General features: G+C 44.4%; 1 protein-coding gene across 2 annotated transcripts in view; it reads right to left on the reverse strand.

The window, feature by feature from the left end:
- SFXN2 (sideroflexin 2) overlaps positions 1-18,133 on the reverse strand; it is a 113,644-nt gene that overhangs the window by 19,729 nt on the left and 75,782 nt on the right. For both annotated transcript variants that reach the window (XM_030202824.1, XM_030202825.1), the window contains exon 9: positions 16,019-16,068. In XM_030202824.1, coding sequence (XP_030058684.1) covers positions 16,019-16,068 — 50 coding nt within the window. The remainder of the gene's footprint in view (positions 1-16,018; positions 16,069-18,133) is intronic.

The following is an 18,133-nucleotide window of genomic DNA, read 5'->3' on the forward strand; positions in this document are numbered from 1 at the left end:
GGTGATCAAAGCACAAAGGGAGCAAAGGAGAGCGGGAATGGGTGTACAAGGATCATATGGAGGAAAAAAAAAAGTGGACTTTATGAACCAGGAAGGGCAAGATCCAGGATCAGAAGAACATAAGAATAGCCATAATGGGTCAGACCAATGGTTCCCTCCCCCCAAACCCCTCCACATCTCTAATTTAGTACATGTACCTAACTTTACCTACGCCATATCTACTTCAATCTCCCTGCCACCCTCTGATCCTCTTATGTTCCTGCCACTGTGATCACCTTTCTCTCAGATCATTCAGCATCCCCTCCAATCACCTCAGTCTCCCTCAGCCATCTCCATCCCATCCTGCATATTCCCCTGGTCATCCTCTTCCCTCCCCTTGAAATCTACCAGAACCCTCTCAAATTGTCTCATGCGTTGCTGCCAATGAAGCTTCAGCCTAGCTCCTGGTCTCCTGTGGAGATTCTGCAGGCACTAGCCAATTCTGCAGCATTTATCACTGCTATTAAACTGCAGTCAACTGGGGATTCCTCCCTATAGAGATTGGATGGTGACACCAGTATCTGCTTCCAAGGCTGGCCTTTGTTCTGGTAAAGCCCTGAGGCACCGATGTTCAAGGGTAAATGCGAGTGCTAAAGGCCACTAGCCCTCGCATTTACATTCATACAGATGATCAGAGGCGTCTACAGCATCCACACCAGGGAAAACCACAGAGCTTATTTAAATTAGATTTAAATGAGCTCTGCTGTATTCTGCCCGCATAATCAGAGAACAGTGCTCTGATCGTATGGGCAGAATAGCGTGTTGACCCTATGCCAGCTCAGAGTTGGCATTAAGGATAAGACCCCTTCTGTCCCACCCTGTCCAATCCAGGCAGCCCAAGCTGTCATTGTGAGCCCAGGCTGCCACCGTCAGTCCTGGGGGTCCAGTGGACCTCCTGGACTCCCAATGGCTGAGGCCCTGGTGGTCTAGTTCCCCCCACCAAGCCCCCTTCCGGACACCCACACAGGTGCTGGAGGTCCAGGCGACCTCCAGCCCTCGACCCCCCCCCCTTACACAAGGGCGTGGGGGGGGGCTGAGGTCCAGAGGACTTCTAGCCTCCCTAACCCCCCCCCCCCCCCGACACAAAAAAATACTTCCCTGGTGGCCCAGTGGACAACATACCCCCAACCCCCACCCACTCTGGTGGTCTAAAGGCCACCTCCCCTTAACTTGTGATAATGAGGAGGGAGTAACACCCCCTCCTCCTTCCAGCGCCACCTCCAAAATGGTAGTGCCTTGCCCTGTGCATCCTGGGATGTGCTGGGCATGGATTTCCTACTGGGTGTGTGTGTGTGGGGGGGGGGGGGGGGTATGTTGCCCATTGGGCCACAGGTAGATACATTTTTTTGTGCTGGGGTTGGGGTGGACCTCAGCTCCTTTGTGCCCTTGTGTTGAGGGGAGAGGTCGTGGGATTGGAGGTCTGCTGGAACTCCAGCCCCCTTGTGTTTGGGTTGGAGGGAGAGGGCCACTGGGCCTTGTCTGGGGGGCTAGAGGTGTGTGTGTGGGGGGTGGGGGAGGGGGGGGGAAGAAAACCTCCTGTTTGACAGGTCCGGGCTTTTTTGTTTGTTTGTTTGTTTTGACAGCCCGTACCAGTTAAACAACTTCTGTGGGAGGATTGGGCACAATCCTCCCGCAGAAATACCCCCTTGATCAAAACTAATAGCTTGCATGGATTTGCAAGCTATTAGTTTTGATCATGAGGGCTTTAATCCCCCGCGCTGTTCTGGCGCCAATTTTCCACCCCCAAGTCCCTTGCCACACATACCGTTGCATAATTCCCCTACTTCATCCTTCTAGAAGCAACTTTCTGAACTAGGGTTGCAATCTTAGAAGAAAACTGCCACATGTTCTATGATTATTTTATAAACTTTACGTAACAGAAACAGGCTCATTTTTAATGAATATGTAAATTCAGATAAACCAACTTTATATTGATTCACAAAACATACCACAACAGAATCACACTGGTATACCTTGACAGGGGAATTATTAGATAAGTCATATACTGGTTTTGTGGAGGAGTGGCCTAGTGGTTAGGGTGACGGACTTTGGTCCTGGGGAACTGAGGAACTGAGTTCGATTCCCACTTCAGGCACAGGCAGCTCCTTGTGACTCTGGGCAAGTCACTTAACCCTCCATTGCCCCATGTAAGCCGCATTGAGCCTGCCATGAGTGGGAAAGCGCAGGGTACAAATGTAACAAAAATAAAATAGATACTATTGGAGATTCTACATGGAATGTTGCTACTATTGGAGTTTCTACATGGAATGTTGTAGCAACATTCCATGTAGAAGGCTGTGCAGGACGTCAGACTCACAGAAGCAGAAGCCTGCGCGGCCACATTGGTGGAATAACAACCCTCCATTGCCCCATGTAAGCCGCATTGAGCCTGCCATGAGTGGGAAAGCGCGGGGTACAAATGTAACAACAACAAAAAAAAAAATCAGAACTTATTAATGCAGAATAACGAACAGGATCCAGAAAAGATCCAGAGGATCTCACAAACTAGGAGGATCCAGAGGAGAAGGAAGATACAGAGAACATGGAAGTTCTGCATAACAAAGCTGTTCCAAATAGCATATTTCTCTATTTAGCCGAATATGAATAATAGCATTGAGCTTTAACATAAATAATAAAAGAAGCAATGTGAAGTCAGAGATCAAGTGTTTATTTAAGTAGGATTTAGCACAGGAGAGCCCGGATTATTCATATTGGAATTTAAATCACTATATAGCCGAATACGAATAATGTATTCGGGGCACAACTGAATTTGAATATTTGGTACAGCCCTAGTGCTGAATTTAAACAGGCTGCTCAGAAGGCACTGATGGTTGTGTAGAAAAAAGCAGCCATGGCTAAAATTGGACCTTAACCAAAAACTAACTGGATGCAAAGTCAATCTGAGCAAAACTCTCAAAATCAAACAGACAAAGAATGACCCACTACAACTGCAAAAATATGTGTAAACAGAAAAAATATATTTTTACTAAAACGGAAGGAAAAAGCATCAAAGAGCTCCAGATCTAACGATCTATAGAGCTTAAGACGATCATGTTGATCTGTTCTTCATCACTGGCTGAAGATATCAAAAATTACTTTATGGAAAACATCAAAACTGATCCAAACATCAACTGTCCGGAGAACGTGGTTAGCTTGGCAGAGTTTAAAAAGGGGTTAGACGGTTTCCTAAAGGACAAGTCCATAAACCGCTACTAAATGGACTTTGGAAAAACCCACAATTCCAGGAATAACATGTATAGAATGTTTGTACGTTTGGGAAGCTTGCCAGGTTCCCTTGGCCTGGATTGGCCGCTGTCGTGGACAGGATGCTGGGCTCGATGGACCCTTGGTCTTTTCCCAGTGTGGCATTACTTATGTACATCAAAATATCAATGTGCATCAAGAAAACAAAATCTAATACAACATAGAAAACAAAGTGTAAAAGGACAAAACAATAAAAATTATTTCTTTACTCGACAAACTATACAAACTGCTATATTACTCTAACAATAAAACATACAGAAGTTTAGATTTGTGTAGTATAAAATAATATCATACATCAAGGGAACCAAAGGCCTGAAAAAATAAATGAGTTTTTAAAGCTTTTTTTAAACTGATCCATATTCTGTAGTAAACGAATTTCAATGGGCAGTGCATTCTATAATTGTGGACCTGATAAAATGAAGGCACATCAAGTAGCTGTTTCTGAGATGATCTCAGAGAACGAGCAGGTTGATAGCATCTTAGAGTGGTGTTAAGAATTGGCGAGATATATCATTTAATATTTTAAAAACTAACAGTAAAGTTTTAAATTCAATATGAAATTGTACGGGAAGCCAGTGCAGCGATTTCAAGATTGGAGTAAAATGATCATAGCAGGAACCTCCTTTAATCATTCGGGCTACAGTATTCTGAACAACTTGTAACGCCTTCAGCATTGTACCGGTAATCCCCATTAACAGCCGTTGCAGTAATCTAACAGTGGACAGACTACAGACTGCACAATTTTACGAATGTCTTCGGCAGAGACAAGTGATCTAATATGCCGTACAACTCTTCCTATATAATAATTCTCACATCCAACGTTCTATGCTTGGGACCGTGGCTCCCTGGCTGCAGGTGGTCTGCGAGGCAGACAGCACAGACGTCACGACAGCTGATTCCAAGGCAAGGGGAGGAGTAGGTACTCCTCCTACTGCCTCGGAATCAGCTGTCCCCCCCCCGCGCTACGGCCCCCTCGAAACCCACCCCCTTATGTGAACCTGTTGATCCCCCCCCCCCAGGAACGCCGAAAACCGCACCCCCCCCCCCCCCGCTGTTGTGCACTACCTGTGCTGACAGCTGAAGTGTTGTTCTGCCCTTCGGGTGGGTTCCTCAATCATCTTCTCAGAAAGTTTAACTCCGTGCGTCTGACGTCAGACGCACGCAGAGGAACTTCCAGACAAGATGATTGAAGAACAACACTTTGGCTGTAAGCACAGGTAGCACAACAACGGCGGTGGGGGGGGGGGGGGGGGGAACAACAGGTTCGCGGAAGGGGGGGCTCGAGGGGGCCGTAGCATGGAGGTGGGGGGGGGGGGGGAATTGCCTGCCTAAGGCCCGTTTCCTTGCCTACAGAAACGGGCCTTTTTTACTAGTAATTTATAAATACCGTTGCTATTATATTTCCACCCTGATTTTTCATAGATAGTGTAGTGTCAAGTTGCACCCCCCCCCCCCCCCCCCCAAGTTTCTAATCTGATGGACAATGGAGATATTGACAGAGTCCATGTTAAAAACCTTAGGACAAAATACTCCTTTTGTGGCAGAGAGGAAAAGAATTTGAGTTTTCGAAATGTTCAATTTCAAACGAATTCCCTCCACCCACTGCATTATTTTTGAAAGGTAAAATCTTAATTTAACAAACGTGTCTTCAAAAGAGTTCTCAACAGGCAACACAAATTGTATGTCATCGGCATACAACTTGTATTGCACATTAAATAATCTCAATAATGTGCATAAAGATAGAAGAAAGAGATTAAGTAACACTGCGGAGAGACAGGAGCCCTGTGGAACTCCGGTCGAGCAAGTCAAAAACTCAGATTTCTCTATTCCTTCGAACACACAGAACTTCCTATCTTTCAAGAAAGATTTAAACCAGCATAACACACTATCAGATAATCAGATCGATTGTAATTGATTCAACAAAATAGAATGATCAATGGTGTCAAAAGCTGAAGAAAAATCAAGGTAACTAACAAAAACTTAGTACCCCTTATCAAAACCTGTCCTGACACTGCCTAACAAGGATATTAATAATGTTTCAGTATCATGGTCTTTTCAAAACCCAAACTGGTGTTGATCTAAAAACTCATATTGCTGTAAAATGTCATCAAGTTATTGAAACACACCACGTTCAATCAATTTTGCAAAAAAAAAGGTAATGAAGAAATTTGATGGTAGTTGTCAATTTGTGGCTGATCAAGACTTGAATTTTTTAAGCAAGGGTTTCACAGCTGCTAGTTTCAAAGCTGATGGCATAATGCCCTCTTGTAAAGATGCATTAACCATTTGAGTATGCAAAGGTAAAAAAAAACGGGACTTTTAACGTTTTCACAATAGAAGGATGTAGATAATCTGATTTACAGAAAGAATTATTGAGAGTAGTTATTAACTGTTTGGAGGATTTAATTCCCACATTAAACAGCTAAAGATTACAGTGCAGTGTATATTCTTAGTATGTCAATACAGGAGTAGTAGATCATGTCAACTGCCCAGTGAAAAGGGGCCAGAGGTTGAGTCTACCTTTTGCAGCTTATAATAGTAACATAGTAGATGACGGCAGAAAAAGACCTGCACGGTCCATCCAGTCTGCCCAACAAGACAAACTCGTATGTGCTAGTTTTTGTGTATATCTTACCTTGACTTGTAACTGTCAATTTTTTCTAATTGCGATTCTGATATTATAGTAAGTCTCGACCACTGTTTATAATCACTTAAAGCCAGTGATCAGGGACACATTTCCAAAGACTGGTGATATATTTGGGTTTGAAAACGCTCTCAATGCTTTTTCCATGCCAGAAAATTCTGAGCATGTGAGAATGATGAAGTACGTGGTTAGTTAGGGCTTAGTCAGAGGATAAGAGTGTAGTAGCAAGGGAAAAGCATGCAAGGACTACCCTCTAGTGGTGAAAACCAGGGAACAAGAAGGTAATGTGTACAAATAGGACTTTGGAGCTGACTCTATATCTTAGACCTCGCAGAGCTGACTGTCCCGTCAGGTAGGAAATCCCCTTGCAGTCAGATCTACATGTACCTCAGAGGTAACACACACACGCTCAAAAAGATAGAAATACAGCTGCGTATGTTACAAATATGTAAAAGCGACTGTAATCCACTTTGATACCGATGGTGAGAGGTGGAATATCAAATCATAAATCAGATTAAGACCCTACCAGTCAACCAAGTGGTATGAGGTGGCTAATGAAGAGAGGAAGTAATAATAATAAAAATTTATAGCCCGCTATATCTCAACAATCTAAGCGGGAAACATGGAATATATACATAATAAAATCCAAATTAATAAAAATAATTAATTACAAAAACAGACATAGTAATAATGCAAACTTACAAAGGGCTATGAAAATAAAAACATACCATCAAAACATGATCAGACCAGGGAACTATTTTACGCTCTGTAAACGCATATGATCCTAAGGTGCAGTTGCAATCTTGAAAAACAAGCTCAAGCAAGTGCCCAGCTTATTTTCGAAAGTGATCGCCAGCCATCTTCCGACACAAATCGGAAGATGGCCGGTGATCTCCTGAAACTGGCCAAATCGGTATAAATCAAAAGCTGATTTTGGCTGGGTTCAACTGCTTTCCGTCGCGGAGCCGGCGAAGCATCAAGGGGGCAGGATGGGGGCGGGATGGGGGTGTGTTCATGAGATGGCCGGCTTCGCCCGATAATGGAAAAAAAAAAAGCCAGGCTTGACGTGCATTTCGCTGGCTTTACTTGGTCCCTTTTTTTTCACAACCAAGCTTCAAAAAGGAGCCCCAACTGACCAAATGACCACCGGAGGGAATCGGGGATCACCTCCCCTTACTCCCCCAGTGGATCACTTCCACACTAAAAAAAATAAAAATAAAAACCTTTTTTGACAGCCTCAAATGTCATACCCAGCTCCCTGATAGCAGTATGCAAGTCCCTGGAGCAGTTTTTAGTAGGTGCAGTGCACTTCAGACAGGTGGACCCAGGCCCATCCCCCCCTACCTGTTACACTTGTGTTGGTAAATGGGAGCCCTCCAAAACCCACTGTACCCACATGCAGGTGCCCCCCTTCACTCCTTAGGGCTATGGTAATGGTGTAGAGTCATGGGGAGTGGGTGTTGGGGGGGATTTGGGGGGCTAAACCACCAAGGGAAGGGAGCTATGCTCCTGGGAGCTATTTTTTTTTTTTTAATGTCTCGAAGTGCCCCCCTAGGGTGCCCGGTTGGTGTCCTGGCATGTCAGGGGGACCAATGCACTACGAATTCTGCCTCCTCCCAACAACCAAAGGGCTTGGATTTGGTCGTTTTTGAGATGGGCGTCCTCGGTTTCCATTATGGCCAAAAACCGGGGACAACCATCTCTAAGGTCGACCTAAATGTTGAGATTTGGGCGTCCCCGACCGTATTATCGAAACAAAAGATGGACGCCCATCTTGTTATGATAATACGGGTTTCCCCGCCCCTTCGCAGGGGTCATCCTGCGAGGACGCCCTCATGAAAACTTGGCGCCCCCCTTTTTCAGATGGGCGTCCTCGGTTTCCATTATGGCCAAAAACCAGGGACGACCATCTCTAAGGTCGACCATCTCAACATTTAGGTCGACCATCTCTAAGGTCGACCTAAATGTTGAGATTTGGGCGTCCCCGACCGTATTATCGAAACAAAAGATGGACGCCCATCTTGTTTTGATAATATGGGTTTCCCCGCCCCTTCGCGGGGGTTGTCCTGCGAGTATGCCCTCATGAAAACATGGGCGCCCCCGTTCGATTATGCCCCTCAATGTATTATAATTAAACAAAAAAGACAGACTTTTGAGGGCAACATTGTATTTGTTAGCCAGAAGCAGCAATAATATTACAAACTAACTAATATAAACATTATTAACAAAATAACTCATACAGAGAACAACAATGGAGCTTTTCTTGCATCACCCTGCTATGCTGAAGTATTGGGAACACTTGGGAATTTTACAGCTAATAGAAGTGTTTCACATGAAAAAATTCATAAAACAAACAACAAAAAAGCCCAATCTGTACCAAGGGTATGAGCTATGGGGGTAATTTTATAACAGAAAAATATAGACAGATAAAGACCTTATAGCCTATCCAGTCTGCCCATCCATGTCATCTATTCTCCATTTCACTCCCCTAGAGATCCTACGTACTTGTCCTAAGCTCTCTTGAATTCAGATACTATTTTCGTCTTGACCACTTCTACTGGGAGGCCATTCTACGAATTCACCATCCTTTCTGTGAAAGGAGTATTTGCTCAGGTTACTTTTGAATCTATCCCTTTTCACCTTCATCCTATGCCTCCTCGTTTCAGAGCTTCCTTTCAATTGACTCACCTCCTGTGATTTATGCTACATAGGTATTTAAATTTCTTTATCATATCTCCTCTCTCCCGCATTTCTTCTAAAGTATACATATTGAGATCTTTAAGTATGTCCCCAAACTCTTTATGGCAAAGACCACTGACCATTTTAGTAGCCACCCTCTGGACCAACTCCATCCTATCTTGCATAGCAGGAACACACTAATGCACCCTACGCCTGGAATAAACTTCCTGAGCCCCTACGTCTTGCCCCATCCTTGGCCACCTTTAAATCTAGACTGAAAGCCCACCTCTTTAACATTGCTTTTGACTCGTAACCACTCGCCTCCACCTACCCTCCTCTCTTCCTTCCCGTTCACATTAATTGATTTGATTTGCTTACTTTATTTATTTTTGTCTATTAGATTGTAAGCTCTTTGAGCAGGGACTGTCTTTCTTCTATGTTTGTGCAGCGCTGCGTATGCCTTGTAGCGCTATAGAAATGCTAAATAGTAGTAGTAGTAGTAGTAATGGGTCCTTTTTACTAAAGTGTGTTAAAACTTTCTTCACTGAGAGGCCCTTTTACTAAGCTCATCCGTATGTACATGAAAGTACCTAAATCTACAGTACCTAAGCTGCAAAGGACTCAAATACAAATCAACTTACGCATCCAGTTTTTCCTACATCAGCACAAAACTATGAAACGCACTACCAAAAGACTTGAAAACCATATATGATCATATACACTTCAGAAAGACACTTAAGATCCACCTGTTTAAAACAGTGGCGTAGCCACAAGTGGGCCTGGGTGGGCAGGGGCACACCCACTTAGGGCTCACGCCCACCCAAGAGTAGCACACATTTAGCAGTAGCTGGTGGAGATCCCAAGCTCTGCCAGCTAAAGACTTCCCCCTGATGGTAACAAAAATGCTATTCCCCACGATACCGGCACCTGCACATGCTCAGTTTTCAGCACATGCCTGCTGCAGACTGCCAAGGTGGAAAGAAGCATTTTCCTGCCAGTTGAGATATTTTTTTGGCAGTGGAGGGGGGAGGGGAGAACACTTGGTGCCCACCCACTTCTTGCCCTGGCCCACCCAAAATCTGTCATCTGGCTACGCCCCTGGTTTAAAAAGGTATACCCCGCAGATCCAACGTAACTGCCTGATATCAGCGACACAACAACGCTAAAGTTCTTAATGGCCATCACTGAACCCCCCCCCCCCCCCCCCCGGCGAATGTTTCCTCTATGTGGTCCTACCACATGAACCTTACCCAATCACAACTTCACCTTAGTATTTGTATACACCGGAGCCTGCAACTGCTCTCCGGCACTATGTAAGCCACATTGAACCTGCAAAGAGGTGGGAAAATGTGGGGTACAAATGTAGCAAATAAATAAAATAAATAAGCTGCATTAGGAACTAATGTATTTTTATTTTTATTATTTATTTTTATTGCATTTGTACCCCGCGCTTTCCCCACTCATGGCAGGCTCAATGCGGCTTACATGGGGCAATGGAGGGTTGTTATTCCACCAATGTGGCCGCGCAGGCTTCTACATGGAATGTTGCTAGTGGAATAGCAACATTCCATGTAGAATCTCCAATAGTAGCAACATTCCATGTAGAATCTCCAATAGTATCTATTTTATTTTTGTTACATTTGTACCCTGCGCTTTCCCACTCATGGCAGGCTCAATGCGGCTTACATGGGGCAATGGAGGGTTGTTATTCCACCAATGTGGCCGCGCAGGCTTCTGCTTCTGTGAGTCTGACGTCCTGCACGTACGTGCAGGACGTCAGACTCACAGAAACAGAAGCCTGCGCAGCCTTCTACATGGAATGTTGCTAGTGGAATAGCAACATTCCATGTAGAATCTCCAATAGTAGCAACATTCCATGTAGAATCTCCAATAGTATCTATTTTATTTTTGTTACATTTGTACCCCGCGCTTTCCCACTCATGGCAGGTGCAATGCGGCAGGCAATGGAGGGTTAAGTGACTTGCCCAGAGTCACAAGGAGCTGCCTGTGCCTGAAGTGGGAATTGAACTCAGTTCCTCAGATCCCCAGGACCAAAGTCCACCACCCTAACCACTAGGCCACTCCTCCACTCCACACAGCTTAAAATGGCATACCGTGGGGCGTGATCATGTGCCCTGTGGTGCCATTTTAGTGAGCGCCAATCCATGCACTAAAAAAATATGTTTCATTTTTTTGTGAGGAGACAGCGTGTCACGGGAATGTTCCTCTGCTAATCAGCATAGCTACATTACCGCAATGAGCCATCAACACCTACAAAATGGGTGGGGATAAGTAGTCATGTGGCAATTTTTATTAATGGCTGCAGGCTAACGGCGACATTAGTGCATGTCCATTAATACGAAAAATGGAAACTCGAGCATTTTACGGCTGGAACAAAAATGGTGCCACACCTTAGTAGAAGGGTCCCTTAATGTGCTCCAACAGTAAAAATTAATGTGCAAAGGCTGCATGCAAATTGTTGAGGGTGTGCCTAGCATGCTCTCTGCAATTACCGTGCTGAAACATTCATTATTGCGTGTTAATGGCTGCAAGTAGTGTGGATATTTTGTGCCTCCTACTGAGGAAGCACTAAGCGATCCCACGCTAAATTAGCAGTTAGCGCACGGTATGTTTTCTGCACCAACTTCAATACAATATCCACGCTCATTCTCCACCTTTGACCCGCCCAGTTCCAGCTCTCAAACATAGAAAGCACTTATTGCATGAATTAGCCCAATAATTGCTACACCGCCTTGGGTGAATCTCTTCATAAAGACGGTTAATAAATCACAATAAGTACATAAGTAATGCCACACTGGGAAAAGACCAAGGGTCCATCGAGCCCAAAATCCTGTCCACAACAGCGGCCAATCCAGGCCAAGGGCACCTGGCGAGCTTCCCAAACATACAATAATAAACCAATGCACTAACGGTTGGTGCATATAAGCAGTTAACACATGCTAAGTAGGGAGTTGCATGGGGACAGAAATTTTATCCATCCCCAATGGAATCTAACCCACTCACTAAGATGTATTCCATCCCCACAATTAATCTCCTTCATCCCCACCCGTACCTGCAGGAGTCTACGCTATCGTTTACTTACCGCAGCCCTCCGTTTCCTCCCAATCCCAACAGCCTCCTGTGTTTTTTTTGGATGATATTCACTATTCAACCAATGAGTGTTCCAAGCCTCAGTCTGGGGTTCCAGCTACCTCGCTGGGTATTCCAAGCCTCATTCTGGCGCTCCAGCTGCCTCTCCCCGTATGTTCCAAGCCACATTCTGGTACTCCAATTGCTTCTCTCAGTGCATTTCAAGCCTCATTCTAGAGTCACCAGAGATGCTGACTACACTCCTGTGGGAATCTCATGGCAATTTCTTCAATCCTTGCAGGAATCCAGTGGGTTCTGTGGGATTCCCACAATCCCCATTCCCATGCAGTTCTCTAGTGGTAAGTCACACATTCAGTGCTTAACACACTTTAGAAAATGACTCCCTAAGTTACACCAGATTTAAAAGGGCAAAAATGTGTGTGTACTGTCCCTTCTTAATGTTACCCCACAGGAAAGTACGTGCACACATTTATACCTGCTCTCAGCCATGCACAGAATTGTTGTTTATTTTATAAGCTTATAAGTGATACTCGTTTGAGCTGCAGCTTCTCTTTTCTCTCCTGTTTTTCTTCTTTCTTTCCTATTGGATTTGTCATTCCTTTCTGATATTATATTTTGGAGGGCTTGCTGTTTCCTCCACAAACGTAACAGTTGGGGGGGGGGGGGGGGGCTGGGTCCGCCTGTCTGAATTGCACTGCACCCACTAAAACTGCTCCAGGGACCTGCATACTGCTGTCACGGACCAGAGTATGACATCTGAGGCTGGCACACTATTACTTTTTCCTGCAAAGACTGCACGCTCAAGTACCGGGATGTTGTACTCACCAAGATAAGTGTCTACTACCATTTCTGTATTGCACTTTGCCAAATATTTTGAAGATTGGTTTGTTGAATGATTTTTGGATTTTGGACACTTTATACAGCATGGAGGTCGATGATTACTGTTTTAACTGTGTGCAAGTTGTTTATTGACACTGTGATTACGTAGGTCTAGTGCGATTTTTGCCAGAGTTTTACGAGGTCTTTTTCCTTCTTTAAACAAACACTCACTAAGGTACGTTAGCATTTTTAACGCATCTACAATTAGCGTGAGCCTATAACGCAGCTTAGTAAACAGGGTCGTAAGTGGGTTAGAGAGTTGTTGAAGATTAATTCGGTGAGATATTGAGGATGCTTTGTCTACAATGACACCTAGATCTTTTCTAACGTGCTTACTCCTGAGGTGGACCCTAGCATCAAGTAACTGGATTGTTCTTCCCAATGTGCACCACTTTGATTTGTCCACAATAAATTTGGATGCCCAGTCTTCCAGTTTCCTAAGGTCTTCCTGCAATATTTCACAGTCATCTGAAAATTTAATCACCTCACTTGTTGCTCTGACTTCCAGATCATTAAAAAAATATGTTAAATTGCACCGGTCCCAGTACAGATCACTGCGGCACTCCACTATTCACCCTCCTCCATTGAGAAAAATGGCCATTTAACCCTACCCTCTGTTTTCTGTCCAGTAACCAATTCCTAATCCTCTCAGGAGTCTCTCGTGAGGAAATTTGTCAAAAGCTTTCTGAAAGTCAAGATACACTACATCAACCAGCTCACCCTTATTCACGTTTATTCACGATTTCAAAGAAATGAAGCAAATTGGTGAGGCAAGACTTCCCCTTGGCTAAACCCATGCTGACTCTGTCCCATTAAACCATGTTTGTCTATGTGTTCCATAATTGTATTCTTTACAATAGTTTCCACTATTCTGTCCAGCACTGAAGTCAGGCTTACTGGTTTGTAATTTCACAGATCACCCCAGAACCCTCTTTAAAAAAACAAAAATGGCATTACATTGGCCACCCTCCAATCTTCAGGTACTATGAACGATTTTAATGACAGGTAACAGATCACCAACTGCAGATCAGCAATTTCATGTTCGAGTTCTTTCAGTATCCTGGGGTGTACACCATTTGGTACACTGCTCACCCCTCCTTCATCTCAGCATCTCTCTCCCCCCCTTTCCCTCCATGGCTCCAGCATCTCTCCCCCCCACCCCCTCATCCGATCTCCCTTTCTTCCCACTACTCCTGTAGTCAGGCATCTGCTTCCCTTCACCTACCCCCAAAGCATGGCCCAGTATCTCTTTCCTTACTCTCCCCTCCCTCATCATCCTCCAATCTTTTGGTATGTTGCCAGAAGTGTTAGTGATGGGCCTGCTGGCTCCAGAAGTCTTCGCTCTGCCACATCTATTCTGACGCAACTTCCTGTTCCTGCCTAGGCGGAATGACAGAGTAGACTTCTGGAGCTGGCTAGCAGTGGTCTGCCTCAATCGCTGACACTTCTGGCAACGAGGTTGGAGGACTGATGAGTGGGGGACGGGGGGTGGGGGGGGTGGGGGGAGAGGGACAGCAGGTGAAAGATGCCAAACTACATGTCTGGTGAAACTGGGGTGGTGCAAGCCAATTTTTTGGGGTGGCAATAGCAATGCCTATGATTGCAGATAGCTCAGAATGGGTTTTGTTGGGTCTATCCTGATCTATTCTTCATCTCTCTCCAGTTTTGGAAAATTAACACGGGTTGTCTGTTAAATATATAATTCAGTTTAAAATCTTGACTCTTATCTTCAAAGCATTACATGATGACAATCCAATATCTTCTTCCCTACATGCTTATGAATCTATATGCGAAATGAGGTCTGTCGAGAAACTGATATTAGCTGTACTACCGCTGCACGAGCTTAGGTGGAAGGATTATAGACCTTTGATTTTTTTTCTGTTGCTAGTCATCATTTCTGGAACACTATACCATAGGAATTATGTAGTACAATTCCTTTTTTTCCCCATTTCAGAAATGTTTGAAAGCATACGCTCACGTTAATTTAATTTTATTGTATATTGTCCTCCACCTGATTGTGTATGTTATTTTGTAAGCTGCGTAGAATTGCTTAGATAGAGCAGGTTATAAATAGTTAAAATAAAATAAAAGTTTTCTGTTCAGAAATGCCTTTTATAAAAAACGTTACTCCCCATATAAGAAACATTTCATTGGAATACTAGCTTAGGAGCCCTTTTACTAAGTCGCGTAAGTGCCTATGTGCACCCAACGCGCGCCAATTCCGAGTTACTGCTCGGCTACCTTGTGGCCCGGGCGGTAATTACATTTTTGACGCGCACCAGACAATTTTTATTATCTGGCGCGCGGCGCTATCAGGCAGTAAAAGGCATTTGGCACTCGTAGAACATTACCGCCCGGTTAACGCGTGAGACTTTACCACTAAGTCAATGGCTGGCGGTAAGGTCTCAGATCCAAAATGGATGTGCGTGAATTTTCACTTTGTCGCATGTCCATTTTCAGTCAAAATTAAAAACAAAAAAAACATTTTTACAGGTGCGCTGAAAAATGGATCTGTGTGTGTTCAAAACACGCAAATACACTACCGCAGGCCATTTTTAAGCGCACGTTAGTAAAAGGACCCCTTAGTGTTTATTTTACAACTAAGTTTGGATGTGAGCACTTATGCTAGCCAAAAGCTGGTGTAAATGATCGCAACCGATGGATGGCAGTTAGGCATTCAAATGCAGGTATTCTATAACATTGCACCTAATTTCTGGAAACTCCTCTGACACATCCATAACCCTCTCATAGCCACACACCCCCATTGCAGTTGCATTCTATTAAGTTACTGTGCACATATTGAGGCATATTTTCAAAGCACTTAGCCTTCCAAAGTTCCATAAAAAACCTATGGAACTTTGGAAGGCTAAGTGCTTTGAAAATATGCCTCATTATATAATAGGGCATCCGCATGTAATTCCTAATTACTGCCGATTAAGTGCTTGTTAACACCAATTATTGATTGCTGGCATTTAATTGGCTAATTAGTTTACATGAGGATCTGAGCCCAAATTTGGGTGCCCCATTTTGGGCAATCTATAGAGAATTGTTCACTGTAATATGTGATGCACACACATTGATCTGTCTGATTGAGGGGGTCTTTTACAAAGGAGTGGTAGCGTTTTTAGCGCACGCTAATGATTACCATACGCTAAATGCTCGAGACACCTATAGGAATATATGGGCATCCCTAGAGTTTAGCGCGCCTTTGTAAAAGACCCACTGAATTTCTTCTTTGGCTGGACTTCCCACTGTTGAACATACCAATGTCCAATTTTTTTTTTGTTATAGTGACACATAAAAAGTGCTCAGTCCTTAAAAAACACAAACAAGAAAAACAACCCCCCCCCCCCCCACCGTCGTTTAGATTACATATTTTAAAAAATTGTTAAAACTACTTACTTTCATAAAGGGAAATTTCTCAAGTTTTTCCATAAGAATTGGCAAAAGAACTATTTGAAAAGAAAGAAAAAAAAATAATTCATATTACAAAGAACTCCCAAAAATCCTGCCTCACAAAATATTGAGTTAAGGCCAATTAGCAAAGGACACATACAACTGAATCATTTTTATCCCACTCTATTCTGGAGAGAGACAGCCCTATTTATTTATTTTAACAAGACAGAAGATGTCAGAGTCCTGAACCGGTTGGAACACCAATGACACTGTCTCACACATCATCGGCAACAGACTCAAATGCACACAGAGCCCTCCCCCTCCAGCTGTGCCCACTCAACTGGACAAGCCAACTGCCTACGACCTCTAGGCCTTTCTTGTCCTGGCCAGGACATCAGCGATGCACAAGTCAACCACTTCTTTGAAAAATGCAAAACAGTAATTTAACTCACTTGAACCTGATGTTAAAGAAGGCTCTAAAATTATACATCAAAAAAAAATTTTTTTTTTGAAAGTTTGGGGTTGGTGTTCTAGAAATGTATGTGCAGGGCCGCCGAGAGACTGGGCCAGGCCCGGGACAAGGCCGCCCCCGGGGCCCCCCACCCGAGGTCACCGGGCCCCCCTCCACCAGGCCCTCTCTCCACCCCCGGGCCCTGTGCACTGACCTTAAGCGCCTCACCTTCGAAAGCGCAGCAAGCAGCGGCAGACCACGCCTTCCTTCCGTGTCCCGCCCTCGCGGAAGGTACGTCAGGCGAAGGCAGGACACGGAAGGAAGGAATGGTCTGCCGCTGCTTGCTGCGCTTTCGAAGGTGAGGCACTTACGTTCAATGCCAGGGAGCGACGGAGGGTGGGCGGGCTGGACTGCGGTGGCGGCGCTGGGCCCCCCCCCCCCCCGGAGGTCCAGGCCTGGGGAATTTTGTCCCCCCTGTCCCCCCCCCCCCCCTCTCGGCAGCCCTGTGTATGTGGTCTGCGTCAGGTGCTGGTGGCAGAGCTGCTTTTCTTTAAAAATCAGCTAGCTGAGAACGGAAACATTGTGGCCATATAAAAGCCAATATACAGCCAAAACTCACCTTGAGCTACTTCTGAAAATAAATAATAATAAATAATACATAGTAACATAGTAGATGACGGCAGAAAAAGACCTGCATGGTCCATCCAGTGGCGGAGCAGGTGGGGGAAGAGAGGTTGGTGGTTGGGAGGCGAGGATAGTGGAGGGCAGACTTATACGGTCTATGCCAGAGCCAGTGATGGGAGGCGGGACTGGTGGTTGGGAGGCGGGAAATACTGCTGGGCAGACTTGTACGGTCTGTGCCCTGAAAAAGGCAGGTACAAATCAAGGTAAGGTATAAATAATACATTTATGCATTTAATATGCAGGGGCTGGAACATTCCAGGAGAAGGGTAAAATGTTATGCCAATAGCAGCAATATTCAAGTCTGAACACAGAAACAGCAATCCTAACCTTTACACGGATAAAGTATCTGTATAAAGCTATGACTATGTTCAGGGGTGCAATTTATACAGGTAGGACGCCTGAAAATCTGAACAAGCAAAACAGGAAAGAGGGACAACTCAATACCTTGAAACACAACACAAGACAGTGGAAACGAACACAAAGACCAGGAGTATAGCCAAAGTTGTCTTAAAAAAAAGAAGTTATTTTACTGGCATCCGCTCACATGAATATGGTAAAAGAACGCAGGATTACTTGGTGGACTCGACATTGCCTGCATCAGGAGTCCTAAAAACAATCCAATATGCACCTTAAGGGGTTTTTAGATGTTACGTTGCACAGTCATAGTAACAGCACTTGCTGTTAACCTCTACTTGTTTCCCCTGAGAATATTCTGAAAGACGAATGACCAAAAAATAGAACCACCAGTTTACTTACAGGCAGTTTTATTATTATTATTTATTGCATTTGTACCCCACATTATCCCACCTTTTTGCAGGCTCAATGTGGCTTACAGAGTGTTATTATGAAGTAGTCATTACAAGATCTTAAATATAATCGATAATAGGCTAAAGGTGAATGGGGATAAGGATGGAAAGGTGTTAGGTAAGGTAGTGTGAGAGGTGTTTTTTGATGCACGAGTGGTTTAAGGAATGATTAGTTTCATT

Source organism: Microcaecilia unicolor, chromosome 5, assembly GCF_901765095.1.
Source record: "Microcaecilia unicolor chromosome 5, aMicUni1.1, whole genome shotgun sequence".
Lineage (NCBI taxonomy): Eukaryota > Metazoa > Chordata > Amphibia > Gymnophiona > Siphonopidae > Microcaecilia > Microcaecilia unicolor.